General features: G+C 49.2%; 1 protein-coding gene across 1 annotated transcript in view; it reads right to left on the reverse strand.

Annotated features, from left to right (window-relative positions):
• LOC101447362 (L-gulonolactone oxidase) overlaps nucleotides 1-20,586 on the reverse strand; it is a 43,130-nt gene that overhangs the window by 20,928 nt on the left and 1,616 nt on the right. The window contains 4 exon segments of the mRNA XM_004454158.5: nucleotides 10,044-10,229; nucleotides 13,328-13,418; nucleotides 16,130-16,224; nucleotides 17,703-17,828. Of these exon segments, the coding sequence (XP_004454215.2) occupies nucleotides 10,044-10,229; nucleotides 13,328-13,418; nucleotides 16,130-16,224; nucleotides 17,703-17,828 (498 nt within the window).

Raw genomic sequence — 20,586 nt, forward strand, 5'->3', positions numbered from 1 at the left:
ATGGGTCTGTCCACACTCACTGCATGAGGGGGCTCCATGGAGGTCTTCCAGGAGGAACTCCTCTCATACTCAGGACACTGGAGGGGCTTCTCTCCTGGATAAACGCTGATGTGTTCAGTGAGTTTAGTCTTGTGGGTGAATTTCCCATCACACTCTTCACAAGGAAATGGCCTCTGTCCACGGTGTGTCCTCTGGTGGGCCTTCATGACAGTCTTCCAGGAGGAGCTTCTGTCGCCCTCTGGACAATGGAAGGGCTTCTTGCTACTGTGCTGGCAGGGATGGGCATTCAATCTTCTCTTCAGGTGGAAGCTTCTATCACACTCTGGACCTTGGAAAGTCTTTCCTCAGAGTGCACTGATGGATGACACCTTACCACACTGCCCACAAGAAAAAGGTCTATCCCCTTTGTGCAAATACCGATTCTTCCTCAGAGTTACTTCATCGGTCTTGTTACACTCAGGGCAGTGGAAGGGCTGGGTTTCCCTGTGTGAATAAGCTGGTTAGTGATCAGTCTCCATTTCAGACAGTAGCTCTTCTGGCACTCACTGCACTGGGAACACTTTTTATTGCACAGGGTCATCTGGTTCCACTAAATTTCCACTAAATTAAATTTCGTACTTTGGATATTTAGATGGATTGCTGATGCTCAGAGTGGCTTGCTTTTTTTTTTTTTTTTTAAGGAGGTACTGGGGATCAAACCTGGGACCTCATATGTGGGAAGCAGATGCTCAACTACTTGAGCTACATCTGCTCCCCTAGAGAGTGGTTCTTTTTGTGATTTACCAAGTCACTCTTCACCTGGAGGACTTTCCCATAGGCAAAGTGAGAATAAAATCTCTGTCCTGGTAGAATTTCTTGGTGACCCAAGATTCCTAGAGACTTATACCATGGTTATTTATTTTTCTGATTAGATATCACGATGTTGAGTTTTTTTACTCAGAATCTCTGTTTCTTGGAGACTTGTATAGTGTTATGTGGCTCTTTATTCTGATAAAGAGGAACTCTTTCTTCTCTTCCCTGCTAAGAGACAATGTAAGTCCTAGCTTTGTAGATCATTTAAATAGCATTGCTTTATGTAACATTTTATGTAATCTAAGTAACATTTTATGTAATCTTTTTAAAATAAATTTAAAATGTTCTGATATAAATAAATGGCATTGCTCCTCTTTTGTCCTCAGAGTTCCCTGATTATTAAAAGATGGGAATTTTCCATTATTCTTCAAGTCCTCCTTAGAAGTAGGGCTAATTGTCATTCTTGTTTTCTCTAAGTATCTTTGAGCACTAATCAACAGCATTATCCCTTGTTCCATCCAGGTGACCAAATCTGGCTTGGATAAAACACAACTCGTTAGTGGTGTTAATGATGGCTCAGCCCTTGGATTACTGTTTCTCGAAGTGAACTAAATACCACCGGCATTAGCATCACCTAAAGTGCTTATTTAAAATGCAGATTCCTGGGTCCTAGCATGGAACTGCTAGAGCATAATCTCTGGGTCTGGATTCTGTATGTTCCAAGGAATCAAGGGTCTCATTGCTTGCTTACACATGTCCTTCTTCCATTTCTCCAGCATCTCCCATTCCTGATCCAAAAAACATAAGACCATGTCATGAAATGTCATGGGTACTGGAGCCAGATCGACTATGTCCTTCTGCGGTCCTGCCTGGCCATGGCCTGGAGAGGTTGACCACCCCAGCCTGGCCCCAGGGACCTTCCCTGCTGTACTCAGTCTCCCACTCAACCCCAAATTTCAGGCCGTGTGCTGGGCACCACCAAATCACTGCAGTTGCTCTGGGAACTCGCGGTGAACCTGCTGTATTTGCTTTTTTAATATATTAGCCGAAACTTTCAAATTACATTCGTGGCTCACATTATATTCTTCTTGAACAGAACCCCCTAAGATGCTGCCCTACTCTCCCACACTAATTTCCTGCCATGACCTTTCCCTAACTCACACCAACACTCCAGTACCCCAGCCCACTCCTGTCCACTTTGTCACCTTCTCTCCCATGCCTCAGCTCTTTGCAGGTCTCTTCATCTGGAATGCCTTTGGCCCATTTTGACCTTTTAAATCTTTATCCATCTTCTTAAAAAATTTTTTTTTATTTTAATGAGGTAAAATTTATTTACCCGGCTCCCCCCTGAGATGGTTCCCTTGTCTGTCTGCTCATTGTCTGCTCACTGTTGCCTTCTCATTGTGTCTGCTTGCTGTGTTCACTCGTGTCCACTGACTGTCTGTACTTGTCTTCTTTAGAAGGCACCAGGAACTGAACCTGGGACTTTCCATGTGACAGGTGCCTAATTATTTAAGCCATATCTGCACCCTGCTCATCGAGTCTGCTTGTTGCGGCAGCTTGTTGCATCAGCTCATTGCGTCAGTTCGTCTTCTTTAGGAAGCACTGGGAACTGAACCTGGGACCCCGCATGTAGGAGGTGGGTACCACATCCACTCCCAATCCTATCCATCTTTATTTTATTTTATTTTTTCCTCTTCCCCTCCCCCGCCCCAGTTGTCTGTTCTCTGTGTCTATTTACTGCATGTTCTTTTTGTCCGCTTCTGTTGTTGTCAGCGGCACGGGAATCTGTTTCTTTTTGTTGCGTCATCTTGTTGTGGCAGCTCTCCGTGTGTGCGGCACCATTCCTGGGCAGGTTGCACTTTCTTTCGTGCTGGGCCACTCTTCTTACGGGGCGCACTCCTTGACATGGGGCTCCCCTATGCGGGGGACACCCCTGCGTGGCAGGGCACTCCTTGCGTGCATCAGCACTACTCATGGGCCAGCTCCACACGGGTCAAGGAGGCCCGGGATTTGAACCATGGACCTCCCATGTGGTAGACGGACGCCCTAACCACTGGGCCAAGTCCACCGTCCCCTATCCATCTTTAAAGCCCAATTTAAATGCCTCCTCCCCCATGAGGCCTTCTCCTCATACTCAGAATTGTTTCTACTTATATTGAACACAGAATTGTATTGCAGTTCTTGAAGCACACGTCTGTTCTGATATTAGTCAATAAACTCTTATAGCTCAGGAACTATTTTGCTCATTCTTCATTCCCTCTTGAGCAAGGATCAGCAAAAATTGTCTGTAAAGGGCCATATAGTGAACAGATTAGGCTTTGTAGGCCATTCCATCTCTGTTGCAATTACTCAACTCTGCCATGGTAGCATGAAAGTTCGCTCTGTACAATACACTGATGAATGAGCATGGCTGTGTTCCAATAAAACTTTATTTACAAAAACAGGCAGTGAGCCAGAGTTGACCTGTAAGATATGGTTTACCAGTCTCCACTCTGGAGCTGTCAGAACCTTGCACACAGTAAATGCTAGAGGACTCGGACATTCCTTATTTGTGAAAGAACAGCTTTTCTTGCTGTGCTATAGACCTAGAAAAGTTTCAGGAAGAAACCCTGTGTCACTGTCACTTCCATTCTGTGAATCCATGGTAGCTCCAACTGACCATGGCCTTCAGGACCCACAGAACTTTCATGTGGGCAGCCTCTGAGCAAAGCTTATTTTCTTCCAAGAAAGCATGGAACAGAGCCTGGTGGCTTGGCCTAGAGCGTGGGGCTGGGGCATAGAGAGCAGAAAACCCTCATTTCCTAGTGTTCCAGCATCCCCAGCAATTTCACTATATTGCTCAGAATCCTAGGAGTAAATGTTTTGGTGCCCTTTTCTCAGCTCTGGCTCCTGAGGGATTCATGTCCAGCTTCCTACCTAGAACTGAGTGATGGAGAGCCAACTCACAGCACATTGTTTGTGTTTCTCTCCTGGCATCTGTCATTTCCTCCCTGTGTTATAGAGATAAGACATGTCTCTTCTCCCACACTCAATTGTAAGCTCCTAGAGGGCAAGAACCATGCATGATCCAACCCTGTACCTTCCATGGCCTCTAGCCTTGCGCTAAGTGGTGGTTAAATGACAGCGCCAACCCCAGGCCAGTGGACTGTCATTGGTGGATGGTGCGCATCTGGATGTGGCTGACAAAGCTGGCATGAGATACAAACTAATTCTGTTCCACAGGGGTGGGGGAGGGGTGAGGGGAAGATGCAGGCAGCCAGCAGGACTCAGCTATCTTGTCACAGTTTGGGCCATACGAAGGGCAAAATGTTAACGATTTCTAGAGAACCGCTGTCTTCTGACTGACTGTGATTTTGTATTGACCAGACTGCAAAGGACCAGAAATGCTGTGCATTTGTCCTAAAAAACCACAAAGGCACCCCTTTCTGGGAACCACCTTCACAAAACCGAATTAGACATCTTTCCCTCTTCTCACCGTCCTATATCTCAAAGCACTGATTACAACACTCTCTGGCACCTTAGAATAACCCCTTCCCCTAATCTGGTTTGAATTGGCATTCAAAAACTGAATTGAAATTTGTTTAAAAGAATCATGGGATGCATGGAATTGGATCTGAGACCACACACAGCAAGGGTGAGAGTATGGGGAAAATCCTAGAAATGGATGAATTTTTAAGAAATTTTCAATCAATCGATCATTGAGTTACCTTGTATCAGGCACTGCTATATATTTTGTGGACACTGACAAGCAAAAGTGACCTCAGATAAGATCTCTGCCCTCAAGGAGCTAGTCATCCAGCTGGAAGATGGAAATGTCAAGAGGCATTAACCAAGTTCATGAGCAAAACAGGCATGTGCAGCACATCTAGCCTCGGTAGTGCAGCATAGATGCAGGGTCCAAAGGCCACACATATGCGACAGAGCAGATTGTTGGACGGGAATAAAGTCAGAGATAGGAGAAATTGGGTTTCCTCTTTTGAAGCTAGAAATAGAAACAAAGAAAAAAACTCACTTGTATTATTTCCTCTGATCTGTGAGGACATTTGGGATATTTTCCCCATTGCATACATGAGGAAACCAAGATGCAGAGAGGCTGGGAGAAGTGTCCGAAGTCACAGTGGGAAAGGAGAGAAACTGGGATTCAAACCCAGGTGGCCTGACTCTGGAGAAAGGTTCCTGATATTTATATTGTATACCCCACGGTGGGTCTTTGGTCTCTTCCAGAACACAACCAGAGGACCCTTAGATGGCATTATATAGACCTTTGTTGAATGGAAGGAAGGAAGTTGGAAGGGAAGGGATGGGAAGGAAAAGAATATAACGGAAGGAAAATTGGCTGAAAATCTGCATTTTCAAACCCAACTTCATATGCAGGAAGTGATTGTCATGCTCCTTTGTCCTGGTCTCTTGCACCCCTCATGTACTGCTCCTCTGGCCCACTGTCACCCTCAATCTCCACTCCAGAGTAGCTGTCGAGAGTAGACCCAAGTCTAAAGAGGGTCACAGTGCCTCCAGGAGCAGCCCTTAGATAGAGCCAAACACTCAGGGTAGCAAGGCTTATATCCCCAGGGAAATGGGATAGTTTCTCAGGGATCCTAATGACAAGAAACAGCAGACAGATATAAAAGTACGACCAGGAAGGTTTACTGTCTTCCTATTTGTTCTCAAGAGCCTTCATACCTTCTAGGAGATGGATCCAACAGTTACCTTTTTGGGTTAAGGAAAAACATGTCAGGCAGAGCAAAAATGAGAAAAACTGCTCAAATGACAACTTTCTGATTCCTAACTCTATTCTTCAACCACATTGACTTGTTTCCTTTGAGAAGATCAAGACCTGTGCTGTGGCTTTCCATCTTCATTTCAGCTCTTCACCTCCTTCCTCTCCAGCATTCCTGCCCCTCGAAGATGTCCTTTAAAGGATGCTCGAAGTGGAGACAGTAAAGGCAAGTTGATAGGGCTATTTATTGCACATGCCTCTCACAGAAAACCACATGGCTGAAAAGGCCACCCACCCTCTGTGGTCCTTGTTTATAGCCTGGGATTGGTTGGGGGCAGGGGGAGGCTGTCTGCAAGGTACAGTGGAAGCTGATGATGGGCCTTTGAAATATCATTGCTGGGTCTGCAGCACTGGATAGAAGAGGGGCAGCAGCACTTCAGGGAGGAGGGAAAGAATCCATCAGGGGATGTGGTGACTCACAGATGAGTAGGGAGCAGAATCCGTTTCCATAAGCCCCCTCCCAGACAGAAGTAGGACTGGCAGTGGGAACTGTAGCGGGGGGAGGTTTCTATCAGGATTAATATCCCTCTTTGGGGATAAAGCCCAATAAATTTCATCAGCTGTTCTAAAGGAAGATAGCAATGAAACAGATGACACTCTTTCTCCATGATGGACTGACAAGATGGAGGGAAACATTTTGCATCAAAGCTCTGCACTGGCTTACAGAATGTCAGAAAAGACCCCAGGGATCCTTTAAGCAACCTCACTTCAATAGGTGAAGAAACAGAGGCCCAAAGAAATCCAGGGACTTGCGCAAGGTCATACAGAGTAAGCAGCATAGCCAGGCTTGGTGGCCTGCCTCCCTTCCCAGAGCACCCCTCATTGTACCTTGCTGCAAGTTCATGGCTGTGTGGTATGTTTGTGTGCATATGGGTGTGTTTTGTCTTGTAAGGGAGGAGACTGGAATTGCTATTTCTCATGTGTCATCACAGTCTTTCAAATTGGAAGCTTTGAGAAGAGTTTATCCCATTGTCACTTCAATCACTTAAAGTTCTCAACAGTGTCTCATCTTAACACATGAGAAGCCTCTGTGTTAAAAGGAGCTGAAGGCAAAAGCCTTGAGTTCTGAACAGACAGAGAAATCAGCTTATGTGTGTGTGTGTGTTGGAAGTGTCTATTAGAGGATAAGGCTCTAATAGAACCATCAGCTGGCTGTTAGCAATCTCAGTCAACCTCAGTCAGGTCAAAGAGGAATAGGAAGAAGACAGTTCAGATGTCAGGGGACTGTCCATCCACTCTGCTCTAATATCCTCCTAGGAGCATAGAGGCCAAAGCCAATCCTCTAGCAGAAAGAAGAAATGATTTTATATTTGGGTCTAAGTACTCAGCTTCAAAAATTAAAAAGTTCAGACCTGAGTGAGAGGCAGGAAAGTAGATTCAATAATAAACACAATTACAACCACTTTCTGGTTCCCAACTCATTGTCTTGCCTGAAATTTTCATCCATTCCTTAACCTGCCCAACACTGGACTAAGACAGTTCTCACTTAGGTCAGCAATAGCCTCTAATTATAATTTCCAAGTATTGATCCAGGATTCCCTGTAGCATTGGTCTAGTTTCCCTCCTAGAAACCCATTGCCTCTGAAACTCTTCCCTCTCCTCATTTTCCTCCTTCCTCTCTGACCATCCTCTCTCAGTTTCTTTCAGGGCATCCTTTCTCTCCTCTGATCCATTGAATGCTGGTATCCTCTCAGGCCCTCTTCTCACTCAAACCACTCTCCGTGGGTGATCTCATTAACTTCCAGGATTCCATTAATCTGTTAGAATATGCTGATGACCCCTCACTCTATATCTCCAGCCCAGGTCTCCTGCCTGAGTTCCCAGCCAGCTTCTCCTGGACATCTTTACTCCTGGCAATTCAGACTCAACAGGTTCCAAACAAAACACAATCATCTTATCCTTAAACCTGTCATACCTCCTGGATTCTCTAATTCAGTTAGTGGTATCACCATTCTTGACTTTGACCCACCACACTTAGTTGCCAAGTCCTATTGATTCCTCATCCTAAGCATCTCTTAATTCTGTCCTCTGCCAGAAGATTTTTTATAAGCCCTATGGACATGGAGGTTCAAAGTTGAATCCTCCTATAGCTTCTTTCAGCCCGAGGGGAGAAGTCATAAGCTCCCCCAAGAAATGCCTTGGTTCTGCCATTTAGTCCCTGGGGTAACTCCTCCTCTTCCCAACCTCCTGTTCATGTTGCTGAATGGTGACAGCCCTCTTCATCTTGGCCCTCTCTGCCATGTCCTATTTGGATTTAATGGTTTTCATGAACTATTTCTTTAGTTCCTGGCCAGGCTATCTTCCCTGGATTCTCTCCTCAGTTTCAAATCCCAAGGGCAGCCTGGCTAGTTAGCTCCAAGCTGACACCAAGCTCCAAGACACAATGGGTGCCTGGCTTCCAGTAGCCATTTCAGGACACATGCCTAACCTCAGAGCAGGACCAGGCCTCTATCTTTTTAACCTCCCTTTGCACGTTCTTTCCATAATCCCCTGTTCACTAAAAGCCCTTTAACTGAGAAGGGCTGGAGTGCTTCATTTAGAGGCACCAGGGACCAGAGAGGAGTTGGAGGATCTTTTATCTTCTCTGCTGCCAGTCTAGGGGCAGAAAAACCCAGAGGAACAGAGAAGATGGTGGCAGCTGCCAAGGAGGAAAGAAGTCGACTGTCCTGGGGTCCACTGAAGAGAAGAAAGGAGCACTTGGGTTGGCCAGCACAGGTCTGAGGAGGATCCCTGGGCTACACCCCAATGGGAGTTCATTGTCACTCTTGTATGGCCAGCATGGAGTGGTCACCCCATGAGAAGCAGGAAAGGGAAAAGCCAGGAACAGCAGGGACAAAAGGGTTGGAGGAAAATCTCTTCTATTGTCTTCCCAGTGGGTGCTCAGAACATTATTTCATAGCCACAGGAGTTGGCTCTTGGGTCATATGAGCCCCAATTCTGACTCCACAACAGCTTTGCCTGCCTGGCACTGGGAAGAATGTAGAATGTTTTTTGAACCAAGCTTGGGAGTGAACAAAAGGCCCAGATCAGCCCCTTAGCACTGGTCTGGGGGATTGTGGCTGACTGAGGCAGGTCCAGTATGGTCTAAAATTGCTCAGAGCCTGGGAGGGTCCCAGGCAGAGTCTTGTGGAGCAGTGGACAGCAATCATCCCTCACTCATTTCAGTGTCCTCCTCCCTGCTCCTGCCCTCATGGGGATCCCTAATTTAACCATGCCTTGTCACTGTCAAACAGTTCCCCTCCAAATGCCCTTGCTCTGCTCTCTTGGGCCAGTGCCTCAGCCAGCTCATTTGCTAAATGGCCCACATGGACTCGGCATTGGTTTTTCCAAGGGATCAACACTACATACTTTGGAGCTGTAGAACCACTTTCTCAGACACCAACTCTGAGTCTGGGGAGAGAATTCCATCAAACACCATGCCTCTGAGAAGGGGGCCTCCTGGGCTTAAGGTTTTTGCTTTAAGGTTCATCCATTAGAAATTCCAGGGGTGAGGATTTTAGGCCAGATATGAGATAATAATAGTTACCATTTATTACTTACTGAGTGCCATGGGGACGGGGGCATTTTTAAGTACCGAACTAGACACTTTACATGTGTTAGCTGATTTTATCCTCAGATCAATACTTCAAGGTAGATCTCTTTTTAGATGAGGAAACTAAGGCTCAGTAAGGTTAAATGGGAGCTCAAGGCCATAGCTTGGAAATGGCAGAGCAGGGATTCAAGGTCAGGTCTATTTGACTCCAAAGCCCATGATCTTTACCCTAATCACGGTGGGCCAGTACTTCTCACATCACTGCCATCAGGTCTACTCATATTAAATGATCAGGCAAACATGGAGGAACCATACTCCAAGAAACATTGGACCAGAGATTTGAGTGATTATCAGAACAGATCCAGGCTTTCCAGGCTTCCTGCATGCCATCCATCCATCCGTCCGTCCATCCCGTTGGCCAGCCAGCCAACACGGCTTTCCATTCATTAAAAAAACACTTATCAACTGGAGGCCACTCTTTCTGACTCCTATGATTCAGATAGAAATCCCCCGCATGTGACCTTAGGTATCCAGCAAGCCTGGAAATTACTCCATCTACTACATCGACTTGCTATGAAGGAACTATTACATAAACAGGAATACTGGGCATATCTTTTGGCTCTGTGCATTTGAGAGTTAATGCCCTCCAAGAAGCAGTTAATTAACACTGGGTACCATGCCTCCTGTGGTAAGACTACCCAGCTTCCTCTCTTGTTCAGACCCGCCACCTCCCTGCAGCTGCTCTGGGTTTCACTAACCTGCTCAGAAAGGTCTGGCCACAGTAGCCCTTGAGCCAAGGTAGAAGTGGAGAGGTCCACCATACCTCCCCTCTCAGGGGGACTGAAGACCCATGGGGAGCTGTCCCTGGAGCATGGCCCATTTGCCAAGGACCTCCATTTCTCCTCTGAGCCTGAGTGAGGGCGAGCAAAGGACCAGTACCTCTTTCAGGGTTGACGGGAAGGATGTCTCCTGCAGGTGGAACTGGGGCACGCACTGCAGGGTGATGGTGAGGATCACGCCCAGGCAGCCCAGGTGCACCCGCGCGGCCTGGAACAGCTCAGCGTTGCTGGACTCAGAGCACTCGAGAATGGTGCCGTCAGCCGTCAGCAGGGTCAGCGCCACCACCTGGCAGCGGGCACATGCTTTAGAACCCCAAGCAGACACTTCCTGTAGACTTTCACTTACGTGAAAAGTTGCCACTTCCCCGCTTGCCCTTTAAAGTGAGGCCAGGCGTCACCGAGTCCCAGAAGCTCACCTCTATGTGGCCACGGGGGACTTTCCTCAGCCTGGTCTACAGTTGCAGGCTCAGGGGCTCTCAGTCTTATGGGGACAGAGAAAGGGGAAACGGGGAAAGGGAGGCTCTGGCTGGGTGGGCGTCACCCTCAGCAGAGGGATGGACCCATCTATTGCACGAGGCCACGTGATGGAATGACTCGTCCTGCCAGGCCCCCTCCCCCTGATTCTGTGGGCCTCACCGTCAGGAAGCAGCAAGCCTTTCCACCCACGGCCCGGAGAGCCTCCAAAGGAGACTGGGACCGCAAAGAGCTGGGGGTTCCTGGGAGAAGGTGCCTCGCAAAGGCCAAGTGAGGATGCGTGCTCACGGGGGTAGAGCCAGCCCCCATCCCAAAAAGCAGCCTGTCCCACCAGCCCTGTTCCTCCTGTGAAGCACCTTAGCGGAGCTGAGTCCTTCTCATTCTGACACCCACTTGCCTCAGGACTAGATTCTCCTACTCAGCCACAGCCAACCAGAAACCTCTGGGTTTCTGTAAAGCTCGGGCCCTCAGTTGGAAACTGATGATTCACGTCAGAGTCTTTCTCCTTGGTCCCCATTTCCAGAGGCAACTGCTTTCGCTGCCTGTTTAAGGACTTCTCCACACTCCGTTACCTGCTAATTTGGATGGAAATTGCTTTTGACATGTGTAGATGGCAGCTTGGTGCTCAGGGTGAGAGAACAGAGAAAGAAGAACTAATTTCGATTAAGAGTGACCAAGACCTGAGAGGAGAAATTGGCAGAAATGGGGCACCATAGCCATCTGTGGGAGAGAGGGCACTGTAATAACCTTTACAAAAATTAGATTTCTTCTGAGACCTAGAGCAGTGGGTGAGAGCTAAGCAGTGAGACACCTGAGCAGGGCCCAGTGTGTAGCAATGATATGACCTTGGGCATGTTAAACTCCGTTTCCTTGACTGTAAAATGGGAAAAGAACTATCTCAGGGTTGTATGGGGAGCCAGTGAGAGGCCAGGTAAAGCACCTGGCGTACTGTCTGGTGTTTAGGAGATATTAAAAATGCCAACCCCTTGCTCTCTGTGGTTGGTGTAATGTGCAAATAAAACACTGCAGGGTGCTCCTGGTTTGGGGGGGAGGGGCAGCCCTGTTCAGCTGTGCTTCTTAAAAGAGGTGGTCAGTAATCCTGTGTACATCTTGACCTGTGGCCACTCAGAATTATCTTCATGCCCTACTGATCATTTTGCCGAAGCTGAGGCAACCAGCTTGATAGAAATCTTAGCTAGTAGACCAGGACTATGGGCAAATCTTAGGGTGCAGCCAGTGTGCTGTCTATTGCCCCCAGTCACCACTGGGCTGTCTCAGGCTTGAACCCAGCATTTTGGAGTAATGATGATCTCCTTAAAGGACTCTGGGTGCCTGGGAATCAGGTCTTACAAAACAGACGTAAGGTTTGTGGCAACAGCTCCTTCCTACAAGAGGGCTCCAAACTGCTGAGCAGGGGTAGCGTCCATCTTTTCTCCTCCCTGGCTCACTTCCTCCCTTCAGGATGGTCCTCTCTTGCCTAGTGATTCTTTGAGGCTTTTGCAGTTTTAGAAAGAGGGAGGAAGAAAAGGAGAAGTAGCAACCAGAGTGTGTGTACAATGCTAATGAGAAAGGAAATTGTAGTTTTAACTAGTAACTCTGAATTAGGTTTCTGTTCATGGCATTCAAGAAATACAAATAAAAACCAAAATGGGTTCCTTTGCCATGACTTTTGGGGCTGTTTTCTTTGGATCCAGTGCTGCTCTGAGACTAGGCCATGGAGCCCTATTCCCAACAACGTGTCCTTGGGTATGTCTTCATCAGAACAACTGCAGAAGGTAGTTATACACCTGTATAGTTAATTGGAAGGAAACTTAAGGGATTGATGTGGTCCAACCCCAACAATGCTGAAACTTCTACGCATAGAATGTAAAGTCTGGAGAGGGCCTCAGAGGTTTTCTCCTTGTTTCATGAGAAACATCAATCACCAACACTTGGTGAACACTAATGGTGTCACTCTTCTAAGCACCTGATATGTATCACTATTGTGATCAAACCCATTTTCCAGGTGAGGACACTGAGGTAGCAGATTCACCCCAGGTCACATAGACAATGGTGGGAGAGCCAGGACTCAAAACTCCAGGCCCGGTGGTTAGCCAGGCTGTTCCAGTGGCCAGCACATTCCTGAAAACTGAGCCAGCAGCCTGCTGTGGTGGCATAACCTGGCCTGTTGGGAAGCCCCTTCTAATACTGAAAGATGAAGGAATCTTCATTCCAAAGCATGGCTTCCTGACACAGGCACCCTGTGGGCTGTCATCTAGCCAGGCTTACACTGAACATAGTCTATCACATTTACTCTTCAGGGGCTGAGGATTATTCTCCCCATTTTACAAAGGAAAACAGGTATGCCCAGAGAAGTTAAGTAACTTATCCAAATTCACATACTCAATGAGTGGTAAAGCCAGATTTTGAAGCCAGATCTAAACCTAAAACCCGTTAACCAGTTTCACCAAACTGGATTCCTGTGAAGTTTCATAAAATGCTTTTTGATAAACCAAAGGTGCCAACTGCAGATCCCCAAGGGCTGGGCTCCTTGTCGGGTGGCCCGGGTTCCGGCCTGGCCTCCCACTTGCTAACCTGGGCCCTGGGGAGGTCTCTTCACCTGCCTGGTTCCCCCCTTGGACCTTTGCGATGGGGATGGTACCCTGTGCTCATGTGATGGCTGTGCGGCTCATGGGAGGCAGGGGATGGGAAAGCACTTTGCACCTGTGAACGCCTCAGCAGGACTGAGGGGTCCTTGGTCACTTGGGTCCATAGAGCACAAAGGAGGTTTGGAGAGGGAAATGGTTTTCTCGGGGGGTGTCTGTCTTGGATTTGAGGCCTGTGGGGAGCTGAGCCAACACTGCCTTGAATTCCTAGGAGTGTGAAGAGAAACTCCTCTGAGGCCTCCCCTCCCCCTGTAGGGACACCCACCTGAGTGGCCAGGATGCCATGCTTGATCCCCGTGTTGTGTGTTCCTGACCCAATGACGCCAGCTGCAGTCACGTCCGACACGGCTCCCAGGCTGCGCTCAGCGGGGAGGAAGGGAGAGGGACACAAGAGACCTGTTAGGCTTCCCTGGGACGATAGACACACCTGGACAGAAGTGGGAGGCTCCTGGGGGCAGACACCTGGATGGAAGTGGGAGGCACCTGGGGACAGACACCTGGATGGAAGTGGGAGGCACCTGGGGACAGACACCTGGATGGAAGTGGGAGGCACCTGGGGATAGACACCTGGACAGGAGTGGGAGGAGCATGGGGGCAGAAGAGCTTATTTGTCTTGTCCCCGAGTCCACCATGACTTGGCTTGTGGGTAGTGGCAGGTCCTTCTCCTCTCCCAGTCTCTGTTTGCTCATCTCTGTGGCCCATCAGATGAGCTGATGAGGGCAGAGATCCGCTCTGGGTGGAGGCCTGCCTGCTCAGCTATGGGTGTCTGCAGCCTAGAACAAGCCTTTTTCCTTCCTTCATCCACCAATAATATTTGGCCCCCTGACCAAAGGCAAAGATGTTCCCATGCAGCCTCCTCTCCACTCAGTCTTTCGAGGTCGACAGAGTCCCTGCTGAAGTGACTGGTTCAAATGGCACAAAGAGAGGTCCCAGGAAGGTTTGAAGAGGTGAGGACCCGTTATTAGCGGTGAGGGAAGGAGAAGCATGACCCGCCACCTCTCCACTCAGAAACCTTCTGGGTGCCCCAGAGTCTCTAGGATAAAACTGCATATCTCAGCGGCTTCTGTCTGCACAAGAGGGTTAGAAATTGGCATCGAAGAGGGTGGAGATAACCAGGCCTCCTTCTTTGACCTGCCGCCTGCAAGGAGAAGGGGGAAAACCGCGTCCAGAGTCCATGGAGCTCTGAAGAGCCAGAAAAATGAAAGAGAGCTAATGGTGATTGAATACTTACTATGCTGGGCACCTTTTAAGTCTTTAATACACTTTAACACAACCATTCCTCACAGCACCCCCATTTTATAGATTCATTCTCGAGATGAGGACTCTGAGGGCCATAGTGGACCAGGAACTGGACTATGAGCTAGTGTGAGGAAGAAGCAGGATTTACACATGGGCCACCTGCCTCTGGAGCTGGGGTCTTCAGGCTGCTATCCCACCTCTCAGCATCCTGTCTGGTCTGGGGCACCACAGGTGGAGAGCTTGAGAGTCAAGCAGACCAGGGTGGGGGCATCCCAGCTCTGACATTGGTGAGCCATGGGACTTGGGGTGCAGTCCTTTGCCTCTCGGACTGCAGCATCTTCATCCATAAATGGGGGTCATAATTCCTTCCTCATAGGTTGCCGTGAGGATGAGATGGGGGGGGCATAAAGCCGTCAGCACGCAGCCTGCACAAGCTGCTGCATCTCCTCTTGCCCTACAGCTCTCTAGTCACAGCCACTCCTTAAGGCAGTCCCCAAGCATCCTTGGGGCTGAGGGCCCAGGCAGCCCCTCCCGAGTTTCAGGATGGGATGGCCTCACTCTGGAAAGGCAGGTGGGCCTTGTGTGGTCGGCCCCGGGAGGGGACAGAGAGATGCATTATGAGCAGGGTGCAGAGAGGCCTCAGGGACCAGAAATCCATGCTCATAATTAGAACATGTTTCCTCTTGCTCTCATGGGTCGTGGACTCTGTCCCACTATCTGCATACAGGCCCCTGCACACCCTGCAATGTTCTACTCTCTTGGCCATTTGCTCATGCTGTTCCCTCTGCCTGGAAACCCTTCCAGCCTCCCTTTCCTGTTTAATACCTAATCATCTCTTAGGATTCAACCCAGGGGTCCCCTCCTGCAAGGAGCCTGCCCTGATTGCCCTCCACCCACACATGGCCTTCCTTGCTTGCCAAGTCTGGAATTGGGGCCACCCTGGTACCCCATGATTTCCTGAGCACATCTCTGACTTTGAACTTTTACACTGTACTATTCTTGCTTATTTCTGCATCATCTTTCCCACTTGCTGGGAGCTCCTTGCAGGTAAGGTCTACATTCTATTCATCTTAGTCTCTCCAGGGTCTGTACAAGGCCTGCTCATGGTGGATGCTCTGCAAGTTTCTGAGCTGTCATGACTAGTTGAGGAGCGAGGAACAGAATAGTCACAAGAGTGAAAAGACATGGCGATGCCTTAGGGCCTGTGATAAGAAAACTGCGGAGGGCACCACCCACACCTGAATACCAACTGCAGGCATTAGGGGTGCCATTTCCAACTTGAAGAGATACCCCAAACACCTCTGTCACCTGTTTCTAATGGTGGAAGTCCCACAATTAGAGATTCACTCCTTTGGCTTGGTTTGACTCTTGTTTCAATGGAAATCCCCTGATTTCAATGGAAATCCTTCAACACGTTTGGATGGAGGTGCAAGAGAAGCTGTAGATGGTATGCCAGGAAGCCCTGGGCTCAACCATTGTGCTCTTCTGTTTCTCTGAGTGCATGTTCTGCATATCCTGTATTTGGCTTTCCAAAGTTGTTTGCTGCAAGTTTTAAGAAAGACTTAATCCAGTTGTTTTTACTCATGTACAAGTTTGTTATTTAATGCTCAGCTCAGGCCTGTTTCCTTCTATAGTCACACAGCAGCCCCTAAGCCTGGATGCTGGGGAGACAAGCCCCCTATATGGGAAGAATGGGGGCCCAGAGCAAGGGGTTCTGCCCTGGGAAGAGCTGCTCCCTGTCCCTGCCAGATCCTTGAGTGCCTGGCGGAGGCCAGGGAGGGGGTGGCAGGCAGCACTGCCACCCAGCAAGTGGGGAGGGGGCTCTTACTTGGAGAGAGCCAGGCTATGCTTTTCCAGCTCGAGGTTCAGGTCAGCCAGGAGGATGCCAGCCTCCACGGTCACCTGCTTCTTCTCCTTGTCCACCTGCAAGAGACCAGCACAGACTGGGAGAAACCAGGTCACCGTTCCCTTCTCACCTCTACGGCCAGGCTCAGGGTGAGTGTGCGGGTGTTTGTCCCAGCCGGCAGGCAGCTCTAACCACCTCGCTCTGCAGGCAGCCCCAGGGGGCTGTGGACAGAGCCTCAGAATGCTGGAGCTTTGACATGATTCTGTGCAACCTCTTCTTTTCACATATTCAGGAAATGAGGCAGAGGGAAGAGGTCACCCAGTAGAGCTTAGACTAGAATTCGGGTCTCTTAACTGCCAGACCTGTGTTTTCCCCCTGCCGCTCCACCCCACTGCCCCAACCCCATCCAGCCTGGGCAGGTGGGATGCCTTTGTGTAGCTCTGCAATCTCACCAACTAAGGAGGGCCCTACGGGGTCTTGACCTTGCTAGATGCTGTTCAAATTCTCCACCTCTCAGGCTCACCCTGGGAAGTCAAGACTGAGAACTGGAAGGGGAAGAAATAACATGTCTTTGATGGTTACCACGTGCGATAAGGGTGCTCTCGCCTGAGACCCCACAGCATCCCGAGGAGGTGGGAGCAGTCTCTCCGTTTTACAGGGAGGAGACTGAGATTCAGGGACTTTAACTCCCCTGCCAAGGTCACCCAAACGCCCGTGGCAGAACTGAGATGAGAATCCCTATCTGCCTGATGCTAATGCACAAGCTCAGTCCCTTGACCCGGAGCACAGATCTCAGCGAAATCAACTGCTGGAGCCCGAGCCTCACTAATTAGTCATCAGAGTTAATTACTGCCATGACGGGTGCTTTGACCAGAATGTTTTCTAAGAGGTGAAGACAAATGAGGAAATATAAGAGAACCCTGTGCTACTAGGGCTGAGTGGACAGGAGGTTGTTTTGCAAAAATTACAGCTCAAAGCGGCTGGCCACAGAATAGGAGTCTTATCGTGCGGCACTCCGGCGGGCACCCTGGCCCCGCCTGGCCACCTGGTGGGCACTCGTCAGGTGTCGGCTGATTGCATGGACATTATCCCACCACGGGGCTGGGCCTCAGAGTCCCGGATCTGTGCCCAGCTCTGCTATTGATCAGCTTTGTGACCCGAGGCTAGTCACTTCCCCTCTCTGAGCTCCAGTTTCTCTATCTGCAAAACATAGCTGCATGCCACTTTGGACGCTTCTGGATTTGTCATTATGAAGGTACATTTCAGGGCCTGGCTGAGATGCCCAACTTCCGGAGAAGTGTGGAGAGGGAGACTCTTGGCACGAGAGTGGCCTGACATCCTCTCGCTGGCTGCAAAGGGGAGCACATCCCTGCCCAGAGGCTTGAGCCAGCCCTGGGAGGGTGCAGGTGAGGGTGCTGGAGGATGGGCCAGGAAAAGGGGGCTCAGTTTAGGGACTCAGGGGCAGGGAGAGGATCAGGACTGAGGGAGCGTGCCCGGATGGAGGCTTGGAGGGAGGCTGTCCGGAGAGGGGCAAGCGGAGGTGGGGCTTGCATACCTGGAGGATCCGGTTCATCTTGCCCATGTGGATCATGATGCCGTCGGTACAGGCGATGTCCGACGGGGAGTGGCCACCGCCCACCACCTTCACCCGCTTGTTCTGCTGCCTCGCTAGGGTCAGCACCTGCCGAGGCAACAGCTTCAGAGCCGGCTCAGGCTTTTCTCTGTGAGGTAACCAGACGGGGGCACAGATGGCCCAGGCTAGGTACCCAGGCCTCCAGGACTCTGCCTGCCTCCCGGCTGCCATGCAGACCATTCTAGGAGGGAAGGGCGAAACGAACCTGCTGGAGGGCGGCTCAGGCCGTTCTCCAGACAAACCCACTCACATTCTTCTCCAGCACCAAACCTTGGAAGGGCTGGAAGGGCCCCCTGGTGCACTCAGGATACAGTTCTAGCCCTTATCTCTGCCCACAGGTTCTCCAGGATGCCTCCCACGCTAGAACAAAGGTGAGGGCAAGGACCAGGGCTTGGTTTGACTTGACCCTCCATGCCGAACCCACGCCTCCCATAAACAGACAGCCTCTAACGATGGTAAGTAAACACATGGGTGATGTAACCTGAATCCATTCACATTGACTGTCGCGTCCCCTCTTAAACACCCTCATTAGGGTTTCTCGTGACTGTTCCACTGAACACTAACTAGTCTTGCACTTTATCCACAGAGGGTTCCATGGTCAAGTAAGATTGGGGAAAGCTATGAAGCATTTGTTCTCCCCCCTCCCTTCCCCCGCTACCCTGGGTGTTAGCATGTTGAAGGCTACAAGGTTCTACAATAAAGAAACCTGCTTAGCTTTATTTAGTACCATATTCCTCAAATTTCCTTGGCCACATGGCCCAGTTTAATTTTCTTGTTGACCGTACTAGCCCCTGACAGAAGTATCATCCTCTTAGTGATTTCCAGTTGGATAGCCCAGCACAGCTGAGGAACTGCTTTTACTTGCTACCTCCAAGAGCACCCCTCTAACTCAGAGTGAAGCCAGATGCCTCAGCATTCCAGACCCTCATCATCCAAAGTCTCTTTGCCATCCAGCCTCTCTCTTCTGACTCCTTCCCACCCGTCGTCCCGGCAGCCACGTGGGATGCTGGCCCATCCTGCAGGCATTCTCTCCTTCATTGCAAGTGCGTCTCACTCTCTCTTCCCCTCCCTCAGAACACCCTTCTACATTTCCCTGTTGAGCTCTTATTCATTCTCCAGGACCCAGCTCAATTATCATTTTTCCTTTAGGTAGTCTTCCTTGGCAGGAGGAGTTAACAGATATGAAGCCATGGCACAGAGCTAATCGATCACGTTATGGTGACCACCTTCACACACTCATACACACATTTGCACACATGCATGCAAACTCTCTCACACTCACACCCAGAATGAAATTTTCCCTCCTCTGTACTCTGTTGGGTGCTGGTGGGTTAACATCAACATCCTATATTAGGTATAAGACTTCAAGCCCTTTAAGTGCAGAGATTGGGACTTGTTCATTCATTCATCCATTCACTCACTCACTCATTTATTCATACTTTCATTCAACAAATATGTATTAAGGGCTCCCTGTGTGCCAGCCATAGCGCTTGATGCTGTGGATGCAAAAGAGACCAAGACAAGCATGGTCTTACATTCTTATGAGGGAGAGGGTCAAAGACATGAAAACATCCAAATCAACAAAATAATTGCAAGTTATGAGTATGCAATGAGAAAAAAATAAGGAAGGAAGCAGACTTGGCCTGATGGATAGGGCATCCACCTACCACATGGGAGATCCGCAGTTCAAACCCCAGGTCTCCTTGACTCGTGTGGAGCTGGCCCATGCTCAGTGCTGATGCGCTCAAGGAGTGCTCTGCCACGCAGGGGTGTCCCCCGCATAGGGGAGCCCCACACACAAGGAGTGCGCCCCGTAAAGAGAGCTGCCCAGTGTGAAAGAAAGTGCAGCCTGCCCAAGAATGGCACCGCACACATGGAGAGCTGACACAAGATGATGCAACAAAAAGAAACACAGATTCCCAGTGCCGCTGATAAAAATAGAAGCGGTCACAGAAGAACACACAGCGAATGGACACCGAGAGCAGACAACTTGGTGGGGGTGGGGGGTGGGGAAGGGGAGAGAAATTAAGTCAATCAATCAATCAATCTTTAAAAAAAAATAAGGAGCTGAGACAGAGAAAAATGGGCATCTATTTTGATAAGATAGTCTGGTTTCTCTTCAAATCATATAAATCTTTTGCCTTTTACTAAAGGAGGAAAAGGAAACTAGTCATGTGAAAACTGAAGGGACGAGCATTCCAAGCCAAGGGAAGACAAGTGCAAAGGCCCTGGGGTAGGAAAGAGCTTGCTTTGTTTGTTGAAATGAAAGAAGAACCATGTGGTTAGAGGACAGTAAGTAAGGGCCAGCAAGACCATAAGAAGGCCAGAGACTGGTCCAGGTGATGCATAGCAGTTAGAGTCAGAAGAGTTGGAGTTCTATTCCAGAAACAATGGAAAGCCTCTAAAGGATATTAAGCAGGGAAGTGACCCAATCCAACTTAACACTTAAAGAAAATCACTTTTGCTGATTGTAGAAAATGCGCTAAAAGGAGACAAGAACAGAAGCAGGGAGAACAGGGAGTAGGCCGTCACGGGGCATGGTGGATGAAGCAAAGGATGGCAGCCTGGGCTCAGACAGTAGCACTGGTGCTGGAGAGAGGAGATGGATTCTGGAAACATTATGTAGGGAGAACTTACTGGTGAGAGAAAATGAGGAGAAGAGGACACCACATCCTGGCTTCTAGTTTGTACAGAGATGAGAGGAAGACTGGGTACGAACAGGTTCAAGGGACAAATAAAAATTAAAAACTTAGTTTTGGACAAATAAATGCATTAAGTCAAAGAGAAAAGTCAGTCATGAGTCTAC

Source organism: Dasypus novemcinctus, chromosome 25 (assembly GCF_030445035.2).
Source record: "Dasypus novemcinctus isolate mDasNov1 chromosome 25, mDasNov1.1.hap2, whole genome shotgun sequence".
Classification (NCBI taxonomy): Eukaryota; Metazoa; Chordata; class Mammalia; order Cingulata; family Dasypodidae; genus Dasypus; species Dasypus novemcinctus.